General features: G+C 37.6%; 1 protein-coding gene, 1 non-coding gene and 1 pseudogene across 3 annotated transcripts; 1 reads left to right on the top strand and 2 right to left on the bottom strand.

Moving 5' to 3' along the window:
- Window positions 1-1356: 1356 nt before the first annotated feature.
- LOC145017737 (protein SYM1-like) lies at window positions 1357-3428 on the bottom strand (annotated as a pseudogene). The gene is made up of 4 exons (XR_013666641.1): window positions 3047-3428; window positions 2138-2366; window positions 1807-1931; window positions 1357-1717 (listed from the first exon to the last, which is right to left on the bottom strand). The product of XR_013666641.1 is annotated as a protein SYM1-like (transcript).
- Window positions 3429-16568: 13140 nt separating this feature from the next.
- LOC145017001 (uncharacterized) lies at window positions 16569-17338 on the bottom strand. Its single transcript, XM_078975121.1, has 2 exons — window positions 17006-17338; window positions 16569-16907 (listed from the first exon to the last, which is right to left on the bottom strand). Exons 1-2 carry the CDS (start codon window positions 17336-17338, stop codon window positions 16569-16571), a joined length of 672 nt encoding a protein of 223 aa, XP_078831247.1.
- Window positions 17339-18250: 912 nt separating this feature from the next.
- On the top strand, window positions 18251-18357 carry LOC145019084 (small nucleolar RNA R71). The gene has a single exon (XR_013667403.1). It is a non-coding gene; the product is annotated as a small nucleolar RNA R71 (small nucleolar RNA).
- Window positions 18358-24054: the final 5697 nt, after the last annotated feature.

The following is a 24054-nucleotide window of genomic DNA, read 5'->3' as shown; positions in this document are numbered from 1 at the left end:
TTGGACAATTTGGTGCCTCTGGAACACAAGAAACGAAAGAATTTTCAAAAACATTAGAAGTCAACCGGCGAAGATAGTGGATAATATTAAATCAGTATTATTCACTTGGATAAAACATAGAATCTAAAAAGGTGTATTGGATTGGAGTTCATGGTGTAACAATCCGCTAAAATACGGATAAAAGTACCTAGGCGTTATCTTGTTAAAACTAATTATTTTATACTATTTCGCTTCTCTAGCATATTACTAGTGCAGTTTTTATAATATATTTGTTGGTTTAAAAAAAAATTATTTGTTGATTTGTGAAACGGATGCTTGGCCCTTTTATTAATAAACTTTCCACGGTTCTAAAAAATATGAAACCCAAAGTGATGGTGTTGCAACTGCACTTTTATCATTAACTACTTAACTAATGGTTGATGCAACTAAAACTTACAAAATTGTTCGATCTGTTTTTTTAATATGGAAGTATCAACATAGGTTATGTGATCAAGCGCGTAAATTCACTGTCACAACGCTGCGAGTGGAATGAAAATGTAGTTTGTTTAACTCCAGTATTCTAGTTGCAACAGCAAAAGGGGTAGGCTAGTCAAAAAAAAGTTATTGCCACGTGTGTTATAAAGCACAATAGGTATCTTACACGTTGCCATTTTCATTTATTCTCGGGACTCCCGAAAATGCCCCTCCAACTTGAACGCCACACATGTGGCGTTACGTAGCATAGCTGTCTTTTGGTTTTGGGCTTTCGTTTACTTTTTCTTTTATATGGAAGACAAAATTAGTCAAATAATAATATTCTTTTCAATATAAATACGGGATAATCAAACAACCTTTTCTATTTGGTATAAAAAATATATTCATTTTTCGAAAAAGCAAATACAGACAATCTAAGTTCAAAAAAAAAAAAAAAAGTTGATAAAGATGGAATAAAACAAAAAAATCTTTTGCAATTTCACCATATATTTAACTGTAGAAAGCTTATTAATCCGGCTTATATTTGAAAACTACGCTTTCGAACATGAAGAACATAGTATTTGAAACTCAACATTTTAGTCTAGCATTTATTTGGTGGATAAACATTATCTTCTTCATATAAATATAAGTTTCAAAAATGTTTGCATATCCAAACACGTAGTTTTAGCATATGTGTTAATCAAGTCTATCTAATGATATAGTTAGTTTGAAATAATATCCAATTTTTATCATATTTTTGTACTAAATAAAAAGATGTAACTTGCTTATGTAAATATAAATTCAAGGGTTATAAATGAAAATGTAAGTAAAATTTATAGAACTGGTGGAGCCAAATGGTGAGTTATGAAAAAGGCCTTGGACATGGACATGATCCACACCACATGAACTCTCACTATGCCTCATGATCCATGCCACAGCCTTAAAATCATGGACCTTTTATAAATGCTTTAAATATTTCTTTAATTAAAAGAAAATACCATAGTAGATTCTCTTAAAGAGTTTCACCATATAAAATGATATCATTATTGATATGCTCGATGGTAAACACGTAAACAATTTGTACAAATTTGACTTGTAACTTGACTACAATAACGTTGTGCCTCAACTACTCCACCTTCGGTAAATCTAAGTTGGTTGCTCGTTTTGTGATGACGTTTTATCAGTTGGCGACTACTTTTGCTAAGTTGGCCATGTATGTGATGTAAATCGTCCATACATACGAGAACAAGTTGCTCACGAGTGGCTACATTGTTCAAAACCAACATCAAAACTCAATATATATTTCTAATAATTTCTAAAAATAAAAAAATAATAATGTAATACTGGTATTACCTGTAAAGGAACGGGGACAAATCTGAAGATGATAAACTCACACATCGGCCAATAAATAACATTATTGATCATTGTTGGCAACATGTCTCGTTTCAAACGAGCAACAATTTCTTTACACTTTTCACCTGAGAGATTTAATAGATTTCAACATTAGTTTTCAATTACACAATATAAATTCAAGATTTAGACATCAGTTTTGGAGTATATATATATACCTTCTTCATAAGGACTAAAAAATGAGAGAAAATCAATAACTCAACGTATCATTGCAAGGCTACTAGTATATAAGGGAACAATGTATAGTATGGATAACATGAAGGGTAATATATACCTTGTAGGGCTGCATTGATTGAGAAGAATACAACCATCATAATAGGTCCATATATTGTTTGTCCCATGAATATCTTTTTCAACGTTGTAAAAACGTCTTTCTTAGGGAACACTCTTGACAAGAAGTTGAACCATAAATGTAGCGTGGGACCTAAAATGATCAATCCATATCCAGCCATACGACAAGTACGAATGACATCATAAGGCTCTAATGATAGCCTTGTCATTGTCTGAAGATGGAGATGGTGTTACAATTTGGTGGAAACTAGATATTAGTTTTCAATCAAAGAATATCGTGGATGAATATAAATATACGAAAAGATAAATTCGACTTGAAACGATGAAATAAACATGTGGCGTCATAAGTATAAGCTGTATTATTCATGTGGCGTTCATTTTCATATGATCTTATTATAATAAAAATATCGAAAAAGAGTAGTTGAGGTTGTGAAACCCCTATTTGTACCCAAAAGTTTCCAAGGACTATTTCTTGTGGTTAAATGAATAAAAGGAATCTAGAAATTTCTGAAAATGAACATTTGATTGAATGTTAACGATGAAAAAACTGATGACAAAAAACTAAATATGACTGATTTGATTTTTCGTGAAGGTATAAAGAATGAATTCCGAATCCATTATCTTTATTAAAAAATAAATATGATTAAACTATATATTTGTAACGATTGCCACCCTTCAATTTCAACCAATAGCAAAATTACTTATGTTCTTATCTATATATGTGCTTTTGTAATTTATTTCATATATTGATTTATAAAACAAAAAATAAACTATAGAAAATCAATAAAGGGTGTTTCTGTCATTCCTCGTAATTGATATTCTTAGGTTCTATTCCGTTTTTTGTCATAAGTAAAAGTTTAGTTATAATTGCTATTAAAAGAGGAAAACAAACCTGAGATGTTAAATCAGCAGCAGTGTAAACTAAGGAAAGCTGTGATGCTTTTAGTAAGAATAGGCCTTGTTTTAATCATCCCCAAATACCATCGAACAACTCCATTATTCGTGATCGAAGCTAATAGTGTTGTACTATAGGTTTTAGCACTAAAGCTATGAAATGGAACATGAAACTCCATCTCTTTCGTTCTTCTTCCATTAAATCGGCTATAAAAAGCCTTGGAGACTTGTAGTTCTTGTTGGACATGGATTTTATGTATTGGAACACCGACTGAACCTGAATTGGAATGCCTCCGACATATGGTGTTCATGTGGTGGTGAATTTTGTAGCCATTTCTAAAGGCATTTGAGATCATCATTTTGTAAGAGAAATGTGTATATGTGAATGAGGTTTTTGGTGGAGTGAAGGGAAGAATATGGCTTTTTATGGCTTATGGGAGAGGGAGAGGATGCATGTGTTACTCGATTGGATTTGATTTTTGTGTCTCTTGAGTATAATAATTAGCGAATAAGTCGTTTAATAATTATTATTTGAACTTTGTGGTACAAAAGTTACTTTTTCATGTACAAGTCAATCCTTTTAGGAGATTCTTAATTATCTGATTTTTAATGTGTTGATGGATTCAAAGTTTGCACACATAATCCACATGGTTCATAGTAAATGTATTGTCATATGAAATTAAGACATTGAAAATTTGAAACATTAATCAATTCGGCCTTTAAGATGGTTAGTAAATTTTATATCACCTAAATGTAGTAATATAATTTTCGTTTAATAATTATTTAAATAATGCTTAAATGAGTATAGTTTTGTCATAAAGTTAAAGACAAAAATATCATAATCTAAAAATCCGAAAAAAAAAATGCTACTTTCCCATTTTATCCATATTTGATGATATATATAGTGATTATTATTTAATAACAAAATAAAATTGTCTACATATAATAGCCACCAATTTGTATATTTTTTGCTCTTGGATAACACATGTTCCTTTTTAAATATTTAAGCCAAGAAAATCTATGAAACTTATTATTTAAGGAAAGGTTGATGATTTTAACCAATTATTGGTTATATTATATCGACATGAAGTGTTGACTTGTTATAACGTAAACTAATGGTGGTCCAACATCACGTCTATTCGTTAGTGGTTGCCGTTTAATGAAAACAACCTTACAAATTTTCAACTTTTGTTTATATATGAAGCAATAACATAAATTCTTGTATTTCAAACTTGACTAGCAAACAAACAAATAATCTAGCAATTAATATTGTGAACTAATATTGAGTCATTAGCAATATCAAAGGCAAACAAAACTGCTAATTAATATTAAAAATTAAATGTCAAATCGTCGCAAATAATAAATCATTAGTAATATCAACGTAAAGTTTTTATGTGTTTATTATTGCAATACCAAGTTTCATTCAAATCAGATTGATTTTTCGTGATCAAGCTTGACTATAAGAAGATCGAATTGTCCTAGATGAAAAAAAAAAACCTTTAAGATCATAGATTTATTACTGCTAAAAACAATATGAAATAATTTGTCTTTAAAAATTTTCTATGTCGCTATACAATTCTGGTTGAACTACGATTTTGGGTTTAAGTATATTTAGGCTAGAGTTAGTGGGTCTGCTGCACTTGAGTGTCACATCAGCAGGAACACTGCTCTCTGGGTGCGGTAGGAGGTGCATCGTGGCATTCCAATGGAGCACTCATTCAAATTATGGAATTGATCCATTTTTTTACCTCCAGGTGATTGGTCCTTTTTATTTATTAAAACAAAAATAAAAAATAAAAAAATTATTCAAGTGTAACACCACTCATTGGTTGTGGTATTAAACCACATTTTTATGGTAAAGAGTAAGGTGACGTCTACGTAGCAAGTGAAGGGAATATAACTTATATGACACCAATCCCTCATCTTAGAGTATATAGCTTGGCCCATCCTTAACCTCCATTAATGGCTTTTAAGGCTAAAGATGTAAAACCTTATAAACTCTATATATTTTAGTTCTTCCAAGCATCAATACCGGACAAAGAAAAAAAAAACTGACCAACTTGCTATTTCTTTTATAACGTCTAACAAAATTGTGTGATCAAGTCGCATGAATGGGTTGTGATGATGCTTCGAGTAAACAGAAAACGTAGTTTGTTTGACTAAAGCATTATTGTTGCAACAGCAAATTAATAACTCGGCCACTTAAAAACAATATTGCCACGTGTGCGATTAAACACAGTTGATTTCTTATACGATGTCATTTTAGTTTCAGTTACGTACTTCCGAATATGCCCCTGCAATTGGAATGCCATATACTTGTGGTTTTAGACCATCTCCAATGCATTGAACTCATATGACTTCAATGGATTGACACATATACATTCCACTTACTATACAACTTTACCCATTAAACTCTACACTCCATTAAACTCTATACAATTACACTCCATTAAACTCTATACAATTTAATGGATTGTCACATCATTTATCATTTTCTTTTTATTTATTGTTATTTTTAAAAAAATTAATTAGCATGAAATTTAAAATTAAAAACTACAATTAAAATTAACATTAATTTAAAATAAAAAATAATATATATATATATATATATATATATATATGTGTGTGTGTGTGTGAGAGAGAGAGAGAGAGGAGAGAGAATATAGAATTCAATGGGGATTGAACTCCCCATTCCATTGAATCCTAGTCATTTTCCTACAATGGGGATTTTGAGTTTAATGAGATTAAACTCCCCATTAAACCCTCCATTGAACTCCCATTGGAGATGGCCTTACGCAGAATACTTGTCTTTGTTTATTATTAAGGAACAGGAATCCTTGATGAGAATCACGGATTTTTTTATGTTATAAATTTATAGGCTTTATATAGATGTAGTTCCGATCCCTACTTAATAAAAAAAAATAGCTAATATGCTATGTGTCACTCGTTTAAAACTTCTACTTAACTACTTGCCACTTGTCGCTCACGATTAACCCCTTTTAAAAACAAAAAAAAAAAAACAAAAAAACACTTCGCAAGTTTAAATTGAAACACCTAATTAATCGATAAATGTAATTTTAACCAATTATATATAAAAACAATGCCAGCTGTATGTTCACTTAAAAAATTACGCAATCCCTTCAATTTTGAGCATTTTCAATCCACCTCTATTCTTTATTTTTTTCTTCATATCTTCTTTCATTTTTCTTCAACCATCTCCTATTTATTCCTCCATTTTGGAGGATATGAATAATATTATACCAAATATGGTGTTATACTATTCATTTCTCCCAAAATTAGGATGAACTTTGTGTTGTCGGTTTTAGTATCTCTGATTATATATTTATATATTTTGGGGGATATGAATAATATTATACCAAATATGGTGTTATATATTTATAATTTAAATATAATATTTAATACTTATAATATTTTGTTATATATTAAATTATGTTAATTAATTATAAATATAAAGTTTGTTTTTTGTTCATCAAATTATATCAAAATTTAAATACATATTGAAATTTTAAAAAACGATAACGTATTTTACAAAAACTTATAATTAAAAATGTGTATATCTAATATTTATATGAATAGATGTATAATATTTATTTAAAAGTATGTATTTTTAATATATTTTTATAAATACATGTATAATATTTATTTATAAGCTTATTATAAATATAATCTTTTGTATTTAATATTTATGTAATGAAAAAAAATATAGATTATATATTTATTAAAACGAAATTAGTAGAGATGTGTGTTTGACAATCTATATAAGTTGGAATATACTAGAAATATATTTTTTAGGGGTAAAAATGAAGTAAAAAATAGAGTAGGGTTGGAGATAAAATACTATTTGCGCCATTTTTTACTCCATTTTTAAGGGGAAAAAATGGAGATGGGTTGGAGATGGTCTTAGTAAATCCTTGCATATTTGCTATTCATTTTGTTAACATAGTGTAATTGTAACATTCGCTCGATATATACATAAAAGGGTCAAACATATATACAAATTCTTCTGAAACAAAACAATATAAACAACTATACAATATTCAATATACACATCAATTTCAAACAAAAAAAAACTTTTACCTCATCGGCAATAAAAATATTCACGATTTTTAAAAAAGTCAAAGAGCCGCTGTAGGAAATGCGGCATACCACATGAGAGAGTTTGTAGATTGGGATCATTGGCCTGCTACAAGTGTGGAAAGACTGGACACTTTAACAAGGATTGTACTGCCCCTACCCCCACATTCCAGACATTAGACTTGATTTGCTTCCATTGCAATTAGAAAGGCCATAAAAATGTCGATTGCCCGAGACTAGCACCAACAGCGTCAGTGGCGGTGCCAGCTCCCTCGACCCTGCGGATCATAGATGGCCGATAGGTAAGACAAAGGCTTCAGAGGTAAGGAGTCGAGCCTTCCAGCTGACCGTCGAAGAGGGGTGTGCCGCACCGGATGTGGTGATGGGTATGATTTCTTCTCCCTAACTTTTATTACATGTCAAGTTATGACCTTTATGTGTATGTTTTATGTGTTGTTTAGGATCGTTCTATGTGAACGATATCCCAGTTCATGTGTTATTCGATTCGAGGGCTACCCGATCATTTGTCTCTTTTGCACTTAGCAAGAGGTTTCCTAAGTCTTCAGACATATTGGATCGCCCTCTAGAGGTTGAGATTGCTAACGACCGATCAATACGAGCACCAGAGGTTTTCATAGATTGTGTTTTGAGGATGTATGAGGAGAACTACCTAGTGGACTTGGTTCCCATTCCATTACGTGGGAACAAGGTTATCATAGGCATGGACTGGTTGAGTCCTAATGGGGCAGTGATCGACTTTGCGCAATAGTTGGTACATGTCAGGACCCCAAGTGGGGAAGATCTGGTGATTCAGGGTAATAAACTGCAGCGTGGACCGACTATGTGTTCAGCAACAAGGGCTAGACGCTACCTACAACTGGGTTGCGCAGGGTATGTCGCCTACGTTATGGATACCCGGGAGGCGGGTAAGGCGACTGTAAGTGATGTATCAGTGGTGCGAGAGTACTCGGATGTATTTCCAGAGGAGCTGTTTGGGATACCTTTGGAAAGACAGGTGGAGTTCCGAATCGACCTAGTCCCTGGTGTGGCTCTGATAGCCAAGGCACCATATCGGTTGGCTCCTCCTGAGATGCAGGGACTGTCTACACAGCTGCAGGAGCTGTTAGACAAGGGATTCATTAAACTGAGTAGTTCACCCTGGGGAGCCCCGATTCTGTTTGTAAAGAAAAAGGACGGGTCGTATCGGATGTGTATAGATTACCAGGAGTTGAACAAGGTGACGGTGAAGAACTGTTGCCCACTTCTGAGGATTGATGATCTCTTCGACCACCTATATGGGCATCTTGGTTTTCCAAGATAGATTTACATTCAGGCTACCATCATATGAGGGTCAGAGATGCAAATGTACAGAAGATTGCTTTTCGGACTCGCTATGGCCACTACAAGTTCATGGTGATGCCCTTCGGGCTCACCAATGCTCATGCCGCGTTCATGGACCTCATGAACCGCATATGCAGACCGATGTTGGATCGATATGTGATAGTTTTCTTTGATGATATCTTGGTTTATTCCAAGACGCAGGAGCAGCACGGGGAGCACTTGCGAGAGGTGATGGATACCTTGAGGAGGGAGAGCTTGTATGACAAGTTCTCCAAGTGTGAGTTTTGGTGGTGTGAGGTGCAGTTTCTTGGGCACCCGGTCAACCAGAACGGTATTTTGGTTCATCCGGCCAAAGTAGAGGTCATGATGAGATGTAAGGTTCCGAAGTCTCCAACTGAGATTCGGAGTTTCCTTGGGTTGGCATACTATTGCCGAATATTCATTCAGAACTTCTCCAAGATAGTCGTACCCTTGACTCGGTTGACGAAGAATGTTGTGCTCTTTCACTGGAGGCCTGAGCAGCAGGCAACATTTGAGACATTGAGGCAGAGGTTGTGCGAGGCGCCGATCCTAGCCCTGCCAAAGGGCATGGAGGATTTTGTAATGTATTGTGAGACTTGGATGGGAATAAGTTCCACGAGGAATTATTGCCTATCGAGTTAAATGGATTCGACATAGTTTTAGGAATGGATTGGCTTAGTGCCAATGATGCCAAAATATTGTGTAGGAAGAAGATAGTAAAAGTAAACCCACCAGGAAAGAGTCATTTATGGTGTATGGAGACAAACGCAGAGTAAATTATGGAATCATTTCCCTAATGAAAGCTAAAAAGTGCTTGGCCAAGGGATGTACATCATATCTAGCGTTCGTGATCGATGATAAGAAGGAAGAGAATGAGGTGCAGAATATTCCGGTGGTGTGTGATTATCCGGAAGTCTTTCCCGAAGATCTTCCCGGATTGCCCCCTGATCAACAAGTAGAATTTCGTATCGACTTGTTACCAGGAACGACGCCGACAGCAAAAGCACTGTATTGATTAGCACCAACAGAAATGAAAGAACTTATGACACAACTTTAGGAGTTATTGGACAAAGGTTTCATTCGACCTAGTTTATCGCCCTGGGGAGCCCCTGTTATTTTTAAAGAAGAAAGACGGGAGCATGGGAATGTGCATCGATTACAGAGAGCTGAACAAAGCAACGATAAAGAACAAGTACCCGTTGCCGAGGATCAATGACATGTTCGACCAGTTGCAGGGTTTGAGCTATTTCTTGAAGATCGATCTTAGGTCGGGATACCATCAACTAAAGGTGAGAGAGCAGGATATCGAAAAGATTGCGTTTAGAACAAGATATGGAAACTATGAATTTTTGGTTATGTTGTTCGTACTAACCAATGCCGCAGCAGCTTTCATGGATTTGATGAATAGGATTTGTAAACCATTCCTAGATAAATCCGTGATAGTATTCATCGACGACATCTTGATTTATTCGAAAAGCAAGCAGGAGCATGAAAAGCATTTGCGTGAAGTGCTAGAAGTCCTAAAAAAGGAGAGGCTGTATGCAAAGTTCTCCAAATGTGAATTTTGGATTCAAGAAGTCCAATTTTTAGGTCATGTGGTTAACCAAGAAGGAATAATGGTTGACCCAACAAAGATTGAAGCTGTGATGAAGTAGGAACAATTAAAAAGTCCTACGGAGATTCGAAGCTTTTTAGGATTAGCTAGATATTACCAAAGGTTTATCCAAGGCTTTTCTTCGATTGCTACTCCATTAACAGCTTTGACCCACAAAGGAGCTACTTATGTTTGGAATGAGAAGCATAAGGAAGCCTTTGAGAAGTTGAAGAAGAGATTGTGTGAAGCACTGATTCTTTCATTACCTGAAGGAGTTAATGACTCCGCAGTTTATAGCGATGCATTTAGAGTTGGGTTAGGTTGTGTTCTAACCCAAAGGGATAAAGTGATCGCGTATACATCAAGGCAATTGAAGGAGCATGAAAAGAACTACCCCACTCACGATTTGGAGTTGGCAGCAGTAGTATTCGCCCTAAAGATACAGAGGCATTATATTTATGGCACAAAGTGTAAACTTTTCACTGATCATAAGAGTCTCCAATATCTCTTTAATCAGAAGGAATTGAACATGAGGCAACGACGCTGGCTAGAGTTACTCAAGGACTACGACTGTGAGATACTTTACCACCCTGGTAAAGCAAATGTTGTTGCTGATGCTCTCATTCGGAAGGTAAACCTTGAAAAGAAAAGGCCAAGGGCATTGAGAATTGAAGTTGTCTCGACAATTATGGAAAGTATAAAGAAAGCTCAAGAGAAAGCTTTAGAGAAAATTGACCGAAAGGAAGAACGTTTGGGCAAAATGTTAGTATTCAGTACAAACAACCAAGGGTTGAAGGTATTCCAAGATAGGATTTGGGTACCTAAGACGGGCGGAGTAAGAGATCTTCTAATGGAAGAAGCTCACAAGACCATGTACTCGATTCATCCCGGCAGTACGAAAATGTATAGGGATCTAAAATCCTATTATTGGTGGTCGACGATGAAGCTCGATGTTGCTAAGTATGTGGATGAGTGTGTAACTTGTGCTAGGGTTGAGGAACAACATCAGAAACCGTATGGGAGTTTATAACCTTTACCCATACCCATGGGTAAATGGGAAGACATCACCATGGATTTCGTAACTAAACTGCCCAGAACAAGGAACGATCACGACATGATTTGGGTGGTCGTGATCGCTTCACTAAGAGTGCGCATTTCATAGCTGCCAACAAGAAATGGTATATGGATAAACTTGCGAATTCTTACGTGAAGGAAATTGTGAGGCTTCACGGTGTTCCATTAACGATTGTATTTGATCATAACAGCCATTTTACCTCAAGGTTTTGGAGGAGTCTACAAGAGGAATCGGGTACCAAGTTGTGTTTGAGTACATATTACCATTCGCAAACCGATGGTCAGAGTGAACGAACGATTCAAAAATTGGAGGATATGTTGAGAGCATGTACCCTAGAATTCCAAGGTAACTGGGATGAACACTTACCTCTAGTAGAATTCTCCTATAATAATAGTTTCCAATCAAGCATTAAGATGGCACATTATCACGCTTTTTATGGAGAAAAGTGTCAAACGCCATCATGTTGGCTGGAAGCTGGGGAAAAGCAGTTTATGGGACCTAAAATAGTCCATCATACTGCTAAAAAGTTGAAAATGATAAGGGAAAGAATGTTAGCTGCTCAAGATCGACAAAAGAGTTATGCTGACAAGAAAAGACAACCGGTACCTTTGAAGTTGGAGATTCGGTTTTACTTAAAGTCTCGCCGTGGAAGGGACTTATAAGATTTGGTAAAAGAGGAAAATTGAGTCCAAGGTTTATTGGACCATTTAAAGTTCTTCAGAAGATCGGGAATCAAGCTTACAAGCTTGAATTACTGGAAGAACTGGAGGGTATTCATAACACCTTTCATGTGTGTTATTTGAGAAAGTTCATGGGAGATGTGCCCGACATAATTCCGGTTTCTGAGTTAAGGTTGAATGAAAACAAGAGGTTGATCGAAGAACCTGAGGCAATCGTTGACCGTAAGACTATGAAGCTGAGACGCAAGATGGTCGATTTAGTGCTTGTGCATTGGAAACATACGAATGGGCCAAATCTCACTTGGGAAACGGAGAGTGACATGATGAGTTGCTACCCGCATTTGTTTGGTGATATGTGATTCCGGGGGCGGAATCATCCTAAGGGGGAGAGAATTGTAACACTCGTGTTTCTAGCCTAGGCCTTTATATTGAGGTGATAGTCTAGGTTAACCTTTGTAACTCATTTTGAAGAAATGAAAAAGGAATTATGTGAATTCTATGTGTTTTATGTGTTTTATGCTTAATTATTAGGGTTTAATTAATTAAGAAAAAAATGAGTGTCAAAAATAAATATTAGATAAAGTCGATATCTTTACATAAAGTTGTAATGGTTGAAACAAGGATTGCGACGATATAAAGAATACTAAAATATGAGTTATAACTAAGAAGTTATAACATGTCGAAGTTTCGCGACAAAACCGGCACGGTGCTGAATGTCGTAAAAAGTGAGCTTTTGATAAACTACTTTTTAGCCTTAGTGATCTAAACAAAACTTGTAGTGTTCGTTAAACCGAGAGTATGTATAAAAAGAACGCCCAAATCTAACTTCGTATGAGGAAGTTATGGTTTTTCGAAGTTTCAGCTTAGCAGTAGACAACTAAAAACTCGAATTTTAGATCGAGTGATTTTTAGCCGACACAACCTAAACAAGAATTGAATGTCTCTTCATTAGTAGCACAACGGTAAAAAGTATGACGAAAACGGACGTCGGATGAAGAAGTTATGAATTTTTAACAGATTTCCTATCCCAGACTGTTAAAAATAAAAATATAAAAATTAAAGTCAAAATTAGCCGATGAAGTCTGAACGAAAGTTGTAAAGCGTAATTTTACATACGCATGCATATAAAGAACGTCAAAAACAGAGCTCGTATGCGAAAGTTATGGATCTTAGAAGTTTTGGTGCGAAAAACGAGAGAAAAACGAGAAAAATCCCCAAAACTAAGGAATTTCGCACACGTGGACTTCAGCCACGTGTCCTCGCTTCGCATTTAACGCGTGTCCAGAAATTAGCTGAGTCACCGAAGCCAGCTGGCGAGACGTGTCGCCTTCCCTCGCATCCGAAGTCCGGTCCAATGGGTGTCTGACGGGTGCCCTTTATCACATGTTTGAGCCTTGCAGGAGGAGCCACGTCCGAAGCCTCGGACTAGACCGTGGTCCAATCAGGAGGTGACAGCGAGCCCTTTGCATGCGCAACCATGTGCGAGCCCACCTGTGAGCAGGTGTTGCGAGCTTCAGATCTGCGACGCGTGGCTTCTTCTCAGCCCTTGGATCAGAAGTCTCGCCCCTATAAATAGGAGGTGCGAGACCTCCCGGGTATATTTTGGAAACTTGTCACCCTTAGCCCCTAAAACCATATTTCTTTCATTTTAACATCCCCCAAAGCCCCGGTATCGATTATAAGCCCCGGAACACTCCACGAAGTGCCCGAGAAGCCCGAAAAATTTATCTTTTCAGTTTCGAAGCCCGACCTTTACAGAGCCCGGTTTTATTAGAAACGATCGTTTTAAGCAATGAATTGCTGCCCGATTATCATCAAATCATGTAAGTGTATAGTCACTTTCATATTACACATATATATATAAAGTATTTTATATAAGTACGTGCTATGTGTATATATATATTGATTGTTTATTTGAGACAATTGTTGAATTGATGTTTTATACAAGTTTTAAACTGTATATGTATTTTTATCTAGAAATATGTTGGGTAAAACATGGGTAGATAGTGATGTGTGATAAAATAAAAGTGATGAGAGACCTTGATGTGATTTGAGATCCAATCATCTAGCGGAGTTTGGATGACGACCACGAACTTTCTAGACAGTCCAGTGGAACACTGATAGACCCGCAACCTGTAGGTGTAATGAACTAAGAGTGTTCATTCGCTGTACTCCATCCCCCTTATGGTTGCCTTTAGGACATGTATGGCTGAGGAAACCCCTTAGCAGTAGTGTACATCCCGATGATATTCTTTAGGCTAGGTCCCTTGTGATAAGTGTTTAGGGACGTAAAATGAGGATAACGGGAACGGGTAATCAGGGTTATTGTTGATTGATGAACTTAATAAAATTATTAGTATTGTGGGTTGAAAACCCTATGTGCTCACCAGGCTCCCAAGCCTGACCCACTTAGCTTTTTATGTTACAGGTAGTAGACCCCGAGCATAGTTGGTGGACGATGAAGGATTTTTGGATTATAGGCCAGTAGTTGTAAATAACTGTTGAAAGGCTTATAACGTCTTGTTTATGCTTTTGATCTGTATCGGAACATGACATCCCGAGGTTTTGATATGAAATGAAACTATACATTTCTTAAAGAAAAGTTTTGCTAAACTTTTATCGTGTTTTGTTTTGGGGACTAATTCCGCAACATCTTTTATAAGGATTTCTTTGATTTTATTTTAAAAAGCATAAATTAAATCGGTCTTTTCTAGCCGAGAAATTAGGGGATGTCACATACCTCATGGTCTATATCACCTCTCAACTCATCATCCAACTCATATTTCATCTACCCATGTTTTACCCAACATATTATGTAGATATAAATACATATACAGTTTAAATCATATAAAACTTGTATAAAATCGTTCATCCAGCATAGATAGCAAGTATACAGATAATATGCACACAAAGCACGTAGTTTATATAAAATACTTCATATCTATGTGTAAGATGAAAGGGACCATGCACTCACCTGAAAAGGTGGTGATTTCGAACTTAGACAACGCTTCGTTACTCTTGAAACAATTCCCTTCGTCAAAACCTAGTATCATTACCACTAGGGTTTAGTCTATCATTCACCGAGACTAATTAATAGTCTAGCTATTATTACTATTATATAAGCATTAAACGATACTTATATAACCCATAATAATAGCCCAAGTGCTTATTATAAGGTCCTAATAACATTACTATATTAAAACATAAGCTATACTAAAGATAGGTTAGGCGTAGCTCACTTACAACGGGGTTTTCTCAAAACCGAGCTTCGCTGGAGCAGCGTTTTCCGAGCTAAAAGGATCTTTTCTTGGGGCTTCCTTCGGGTGCTAGGGGGTTTACCTAGACTTTAGGGGGATTAAGGGAGGCTAGAGAGAGAAAGTAGAAAGAGAAAGTGAAGTTGGGAAGGTGTGAAGAATCAGGGAACCCGACACCTCTATTTATAGGCTAGAAATCCCAAAAACTCGTCGATTTGGCCTCCAACTCATCGAGTTCCAGGCCAGGTGTCCGCATTCATGGTGGCGAAACGTGTATGGCCTACATTGTGCCACATCACCCCTTTTGCAGCAGCACCCTGCTAACTTCTAAACCCTGTTTTCGCATACGAGCTCCATTTTCGATGTTATTTTTTTCTACACGTAGGTAAAAACAAGATCTACAACTTTCATTTAGACTCCATCGGCTAATTCTCGACCGATCTTAAATTTATAAGTAGGAGGAGATTAGACTGCTAAATGACCGCGAATAATTCGTAACTCCTTCACACGGACTCCGTTTTCGTCTATCTTTTTACCGTTGAGTTCCTATTAATGAGATCTTTAACTGTCATTTAGGTCGTGTAAGCCAAAAACCGCTCGAACTAAAATTCAAGTTTCGGGTTGTACACTGCTAAGCCGAAACTTTGAAAAATCCTAACTTCCTTATACGAAGTTAGATTTGGGTGTTCTTTTTATGAATTTTCACGGTTTAACATACTCTATGACTTTGGTTTAGATTACTAAGGCTAAAAATTCTTCTATCATTAATTCACTATTTACGCTTCCCGGTGTCGTGTCGGTTTTGCCGCGAAACTTCGACGGGCCATAACTTGTTCGTTATAACTCGAATTTCAGCATTCTTTATTTGTATGGAAACCTTGAGGCTTATTATAAAACTTGGTTAATATTATTTACTCTAAATAATCTTTTTCCGAAAAGTCGTTTTCGACACTTATTGCCTCTAGATTGACTAGCCCGGGTCTACGAACGTTACAATTATCTCCCACTTAGGATGATTACGTCCCAGAATCATCAACGAAACAGGGCTCACATGATGACTCCATACGTTGTCTCTTGATCCTAAGTAATATCCATAACTTTGATGTTCCTTCGAACGAGTATCTAACTCTAAGGCTTCCTGAATGCAGACGGTGCTCGATCTTGCACTTGCTCCCTATCTCACGTTAGACTCCAATTTATGACCTTCAAGTCACAATCTCAATCCTCACTGGATACAAACTTAAGATAAGTCCTTTTATTACTACAATGGAACTATGTGTCATATTCTATTGATCTATCATCGTATTTTGCAACGCTTAGACTCAGGTCTCTTAGAGTCTTCCAAAATAGACTCTACTTTCCTTCATGTTCTAATCTCATCTTAAAAGGTAGCATTTCTAGCTACAAGCAACCGTCATGATACCTCTACTGATCGCTTTGATAAATTATTTCAGCTGAAGTCAGGAGCTACATCGAACTCTCAAGGTGAGTTTGGACTCGCGTATATCAACCAGAACATGATCCCCTTGGAAACCATCTTCTATTCCAAAAGTTTCCTTCTCATCCCCAATTCTCAAGGTGATTTTGGACTCGCATATATCAACCAGAGCTCCAGCAGTGTTAAGTAACAGGCGACCAAGAATAATTGGTACATTGGGATTTTCTTTCATATCCAAAACAACAAAGTCTATTGGAAAAACAAATTTCCCAATTTTCACGAGAATATCTTCCACAATGCCCCGGGGTTGTGTCACTGAATGGTTTGCCATGTGAATAGTCATCTTGGTACCCTTCATTTTCTGAATATTTAACTTTTGATAAAACGAATAAGGCATCAAATTTATTCTAGCCCCAGCATCGGCTAAAGCATAAACCTTCATATTATTCCCAAACTCACATGGGAGAATGAGTCGTCCAGGATCCCCATCTTCTTAGGTATTTCTCCTAACACCGCTTTTGAGCTTTGCTCACTTAGAATCACCTTAGAATTCTCCTTTAATTGCTGACGAGTGTCTAACAAGTCTTGTAGGAACTTCGCATATTCTGGAACTTTTGCAAGTGAATCAATAAAAGGAGTATTGATAGGAATACCCTTCAACTTCTTGATAAAATCCAGATGTTCTCTCTCTAGTGGACTAACATTAGCTCTAGATGGGAATGGCAAAGGCGATTTATAAGCTGGAACAGATACATATTTCTTCTGTTCAGACCAAGCCCACGATGTAAGCATATCGGGCTCACGACGTGAACTGGGTATTCCAGTAGCTTCTTCAATTTCGAGCTTCGGCTTCTTTAACTTTGGATCGGGCTACTGTGGCTCCTCTTCTAAAGCTTATAGGAACTCAGAAATCGACTCTTCTTCAATATCTATGGCTATTATGTGAGATTGGGTCTTCGTTTCAGGATTCTTCGGAAACATTTTCTCATTAACCAAAGTGGTAAGTTTACCAAGTTGTACTTCTAGGTTATTGATGGAGGCTTGCTAATTCTTTATTAATGCTTGCTGATCTATCATCATTGCGTGATGATTCTTCATCATAGTTCTTTGTTCTTCCATTGCAGTGTCAGTAGCATCATGCCTTTTTTCTGAAGCTTCCATGAATTTCATCATCATGGTATCTAATTCTGATTTCTTCTCAACTGCTGGTTGCTTTTTTTGGTAGAAACCTCTGCCAGTTTGTCTATATTTTACTTCCTTATGCTTCTTGTATTCATCGTAAGGCAGCCACTCTTTCTTTGGTTTCCTCCAGTATTCATCATACTTTTCCCCACTCGAATAGCAAACTTGAGCTTTCTTGTTTCCATATTCATCCAAGTTGCAATCTTTTGTCAAATGTAGGCCACTACATCTCTCGCAACCAACTCGAATTGCATGAAATGATTGGTCCATTTGTGTCAATCTCCTATCCATAGTGTTAAGCATTGCCATCACAGTAGCCATCTCTTCAGTTTTTGCACCCCAACTCCTTTCATGCCACCATTGCTTGGACTGTGGTATTCACGTGAATGTTTTGCAAATTCTTCAACTAATTCCTTGACTTCACCCGGGTTTTTCTTTGTGAGTGGTCCTTGAGAATCAAGGAGTTGTCTTGTCATCACATTGACCCTATCATAGAATATGGACACTTCTTGTTGAATGTTAAGGTCATGCTGATGACAATTCCTTAACAACCCTTTGTAACGCTCCCAAGCTTCTTAAAGTGACTCCCCCGGGTTTTCCTCAAAATTGGTTATTGCCTTCATGAGTTTAGCAATCTTGGATGATGGACAGAATTGTTGTAGAAACTACTCACGCATTTGAGCCCAAGTAGTTATTGTACCAGGTGGAAGTGCTTTTAACCAATCCTTTACAGCTCCTTTAAAGGTAACGGGAAGCATCCTTAGCAAGACGGTGTCTTTGTTAACATTTGGGACATTGAAGTAATCATAAATGTCATTCACTTCATCTAAGTGCTTGAACGCATCCTCATGATCTTTTCCATAGAGTTAGATATCCTTTAGTGCAGAAATGATATGTCCCTTTAGCTCGAATGTTGCAGTGGCAGGAATGGCTGGTTGTACTAATCCTGGACCAATGTCATCTCGAATTCTTTTTCTGTAAGCTCCCATAGACATTTCTTCAATATTTTCCATCTCGTTCCTTGGATCGTTTTCGAGTTCACTTGTATGTTCTTCAAATTCAAGCTCGGTATCGTATTCGGACTCGGTTTGAACGGGTATTTGATCCAAGTGTTCAAGCTTGCTCCTGTTCTTTGAAGATGAACTTGACTCCCCTGTTTTCTTCCCCGACTTCTTTGAGAACACTGATTTAAATTCTTTTAAAGGTGTCTTCTTTGGTGTTTGATCTTCTTTCACACTCTTATCCTTATTTTGTGAATTGAAGACTCGGGATCTTCAAGTGGTGGCACCAAAGGTGTGTTAGAGCCTCTGGTCATGAACTCCTGAAATAAGACAAAAATAAAACGTAAAATTGAACTAAGAAAAACGAACTAAAACTAAGGACTTCATAATCTTAAAGGTTCATGTCGTGAATCCTATAATGCAGAAAAAAAATTAAAACAGAAAAGTAACTTCTTGCAGGTTTTACCCTACAAAAAGGATTGATTAATTTAAAGCAAACAAACTAATAATTAACTAAGTCGTTCCCCGTCAACGACGCCAAAAACTTGATGTGCACAATAGTACCCACTAATTTTATAATTTATAACCTAACTAACTTAACTAACTAAAATGCACCTACGCAGTGTACCCAGTCGAATTATAGAATAGTTGGGTAAGTCGGGTGTCGATCACAGGGGACGGTGTTAACTAATTAATTTATCTACTACTAAATTAACCTAATTACTAGCAAAGGAAAGGTTTTTATCTAATTTTGCAAGTTTAGATGAACTTAATTCTTTAACACAAACTCAATCAATAAACAAAACACTTTTGTTAGTTTGAATCCGCTTTCACTCAATGGTTATACATTAGCTATGACTATTACAGTTGGTTACCAATTAATGAAGTATTACGAATTTAGTTCTAAATCTACTGATTGTTAATCAATTCATGTAAATCTATGTATGGTCGCTCAATAGTTAACACAAAATCAATTATTAAATGAGATTTGAGCCATGAAAGATTGATTAATCAAAACACAATTACAGTCATAATATGAGTTCTCTAACACAGCTTAATTCAATGATTTAATTACTTATCTAATATTGGTTTGATCTTAGCTCTAATAAACTAGTGTTCACTATATTATTAGGTATTCAAATTCATGCAGATTTGTATTCACTAACTACACAGAACAAGAATTTAAAGCAATCAAATATTTAATTTAAGCATGCTAGGTAAAATCAATCAACACAAGCATATTACCAACAAGTAAAGTCAAATTTAATGCATTAAAACCAAGAGTTCCAGCTTCATCTAGCTAACAGGAAGTAGCTAGATTTAGCTGGACATACTAACAACTAAAGAAACAAAAACTATAATCAAAGACATGTTTAAGTGTACCAATCTATAAACCAAATTATGAACTTTTTCTTCCTTGTTGTTAAAACCGACTTCCAGATCTTCTTTTCCTCTGAATTTAGTCTCTAAGAACCCTTCTCAGTCAGCCAAAAGTCTCATTTTTCGTAATGGCAAAGGTATTTATAATATCTTCAAATTTCCCGTTCATGTTGTGAGAATTTGAGTCTCACATCGTGAACTCGAGATAATCGTGATCGGCAAGGATTCCTTCACCCGGATGCTTATCTTCTAGAATTTCCTACCATGTTGTGAATCTTACTTCCTCACGTCGTGAACACGGTTTTTGCTGACTTTTTGGTCTTTCTTTTCTTCAAGCCCCCCCAAAGCTCCAAGTATTGTCACTTCTGGTCCCTTTCTTCGAAAATACTTCTATTTGGCTGCACATAACAATTTATCCTTATAAGTACCATAATTCTATGCAAATAACCAAAATATTTATAAAAATGTAGATCAATATTGCCTAAAAATGTGTATAAATATGGCAATATCAGTAGGTCAGCACCCCAAAATGGCTTGACAAGGGTAGGTTGGGCACCCTAGAATTACCCGACAATATGTATGATTGTATGGTGTGTGGTATGATGAGGGAACTCACTAAGCTTTGTGCTTACGGTTTTCAGTTTTGGTTTCAGGTACCTCTTCATCTAAGGGGAAGGAGCCGACAGGGTAGCAGTGCATCGCACACACATGATTATGCATTTGAGAACCCAGGGATTGTACTCTGATGTTATACTATTTGACATAATGGTTTTTGAGACATGTAATTATGGTTTTGTGGTTTGATGTGATATCAATATTGTTTTTCCTCAAACAATTTTACAAGTAATATAATTAAAAACAAAAAAATTTGGTCTCGATTTTTGGGATGTTACATCCGCCTCACCAACCACCCAACTCCCCTGTGTGAAACCCTAATCGTCCATAGTGAGCTAGGAGAGAGAAAGAGGGATAAGATTTGAGTGTTTTGTGATACTGTAACGACCAAAAAATTCAACACACTTTAAACTTTTCAAAACATCCCAATTTCTTTAAGTTTTTACAAAAAGGTTTTCAATACATTTATTATCAGAGTATTCCTAGAACCATAACATAAATCATAAATATGAGCAGCAGTACGATCACGCCTTTGCCTTGCCACGGTCTCCTGAAGAACCTGAAAAACATTAAACCACAACTGTAAGCCCGAAAGCTTAGTGAGATACCCCCAAAATACCAACCACATATACCATACACACATAACATACTATATCATAACAGTTCACAGAACAACCATGCATATCGGGTCTACTGTGTGACTGGTCCGCCGTGTCGGGCCTTCAGTCCACCGGGTCCACCCTCCGAGTCTAGTCATGTCCCTTGAGTCTGCAGTGTGGTTGGTCCGCCTGCACCGGGCCTTCAACCCACCTGGTCCACTCTCTGAGTCTACAGTATGACTGGTCTGCCCGCATCGGGCCTTCAGTCGACTTGGTCCACTCTCCGAGCCTCGGCACGTCTGGTCCGTCCTCGTGGGGCCTACAGCCTATCCGGACCGCTCGCTGGGCCTTCGGAATAACTGGTCCGCCCTGGGTATGTTGGCCTACAGCACAAAGCAGGTCCCGCCTCAACCCAACCCCAGTCAACAACCATGTGCACATAAACATTCAACCATATAACAATTCACATTCAATCAAACCGATCTAGCATATCACGTAACATGACATACTCTAAGCAGGATACCGACCTAACTGGTCACTAGCATAGCATCACCCTATATACCATGATACCGACCTTATCCAGGTCTCTAACATATACCATCTAACTACCAGGATGCAAACATAGTAAAACAGCAACATAACAACAATACCCGGATTACAATCCGATAAAGGGCCGGCCTTGGTGCCTTAGACCCTGTTGATATAGTGAGGATAACTCACCTCGCAACTGCCGACTGAAAAGATAAGATCACGCTGCTCCACCCTCCGACACGAATTCCACCCCTGATAAAGCCGAAAGAATAAACCCAATAAATACCACAAAATACCAAAATGCCCTTAGAAGTCAACTGGTCAACTCTTGATCAAAGTCAAAGTCAAAGTCAACCTCCTGGCTGACTCTACTCGCCGAGTCAGTCCGCTGACTCGCAGAGTCCCCCAACACTGAAAAGTCTCATCTCAACTCACTAAGTCATCCCTTGACTCACCGATTCTTAGCTTAACCAGGAAGGGCTAAGACCTCAAGACCAGACTCGCCGAGTCCAAGAACAGACTCGTCGCATCCAAGGCTATCTTCAACCAACTCGCCGATTTGTTCTTCCAACTCGTCGAGTTCCTGCCCATCTTCAAGCAACTCGCCGAGTACACCCTTGTGACTCGTCGAGTACACCCTTGTGACTCGCCGAGTACCACTAGCTCTTAACCCATACAGATGACTTCTAGACCATGCAGTCGATCCAAAACGTAGATCTACCCTTTTATGACCCATCCATCACGTAAAGTGGCAAACTTTACATGAATTCAAAGAGATCTAGGCATTTTACACTCTAGGGATAGGGTTTGGGACAAGATGACTTCACCAAACACTCAAGAACAGGGACTTTAATGCAGTCTAGACCTTCTCCATTCCAGATCTGAGGTAGCAACCTCATATCTAACCTTCAAACTCGAAATACCACAAGCTAAACTTCCCACACATTCCAAGATGATTAATCTAGATGAATAACAACCCAAGAAACGAAGTAATACCTCAAAAGGAAGCCCCAACATAAGAGAAATCCGATTCTTAGCAAAGCCCCTTGCTCTAAGCCTCCTATCTCTCCAAGATCTCCTCCAAAATCTCTTCTCCAAGGTTTAAATGCACTCAAATCCCTCACAATCGCGTCTTAGGGTTTTCTAGACTTCAATAGAGGGTAAAGAGGCTGGGGAGAGGGTATAATGTCCTTTATATAGGGCTCATCCCCCGAAATTAGGGTTTTCTCCACTCAGCGCCTACTCGCCGAGTCCAGCCTCCGACTCGTCGAGTTGGCCACTTAACACGCGACCAGAGTCGCGACCCTACTCGCCGAGTCCACCCATGGACTCGCCGAGTTGCCCTTTCATATTTACACTTTGAGCCCTGACCTTGCACTCCTGAACTCGGGATGTTACAATTCTCCCCTACTTAGATTAGGCTTCGTCCTCGAAGCCTGCAATAAATCAACTCCAGAACTACTCTCGCTATGCACCTCCTGGCATTAATCAGACCAGATTCCTCAAAACACAGCCATCGAAACCCAAAACCCAAATTTCCCTCTTGTGGTGTCCTGACCACCGCTTCAAGCCGGCTGCCGGCCTCATCCTCCGATAACCACACTTATCAATCGAGTACCACTCCATGGTACTTCACTCGCTCCAACACAACAATCACTTGGCTCATACGAGCTATAAATACCCTGAACCATCAGAATCCCGATCTGAGCCCAACTTTATCCACTCTAGGTTGACAGAAGGATACATTATTCAGTCTCAGAGCAACTGCCATGAGTTATTCTTTGCAATCTCATACCCTTGTCGGACTGGTTCTAACATCCTCGGGTTGGGAAAACCCGATGTACTGACGACACCTCCAAACATCCCCCATGATGAATTAACACAATATGCACAAATCCTTGATCAAAATCAAGCTGGGAATCCAAGACTCCATCCCTGCATCCCTTACGAGTCTCTTGACTTTACACCCTCGGAATTCCTTCAGTGACCTCGGCAGGCATTCAAACCGGATGTGATTCCATACTACTGTCGCAAACCGCTGCCCAATGACCATAATTGGAACACTCCAATCACAGCTCTACACTACTGCTTTTACTTCCGCGAACTTACATTCCCTCTCGGAGCTACATTTCCCTCCTTTTCTTTACCAAGGAGTTCCACTTGGCTGCCTTGACACTACCACAAGTGCCACGGTGCTCAC

The sequence above is a fragment of the Lactuca saligna genome, chromosome 9 (genome assembly GCF_052625555.1).
Source record: "Lactuca saligna cultivar CGN05327 chromosome 9, ASM5262555v1, whole genome shotgun sequence".
NCBI lineage: Eukaryota > Viridiplantae > Streptophyta > Magnoliopsida > Asterales > Asteraceae > Lactuca > Lactuca saligna.
This window is presented reverse-complemented; position numbering and strand designations above follow the sequence as displayed.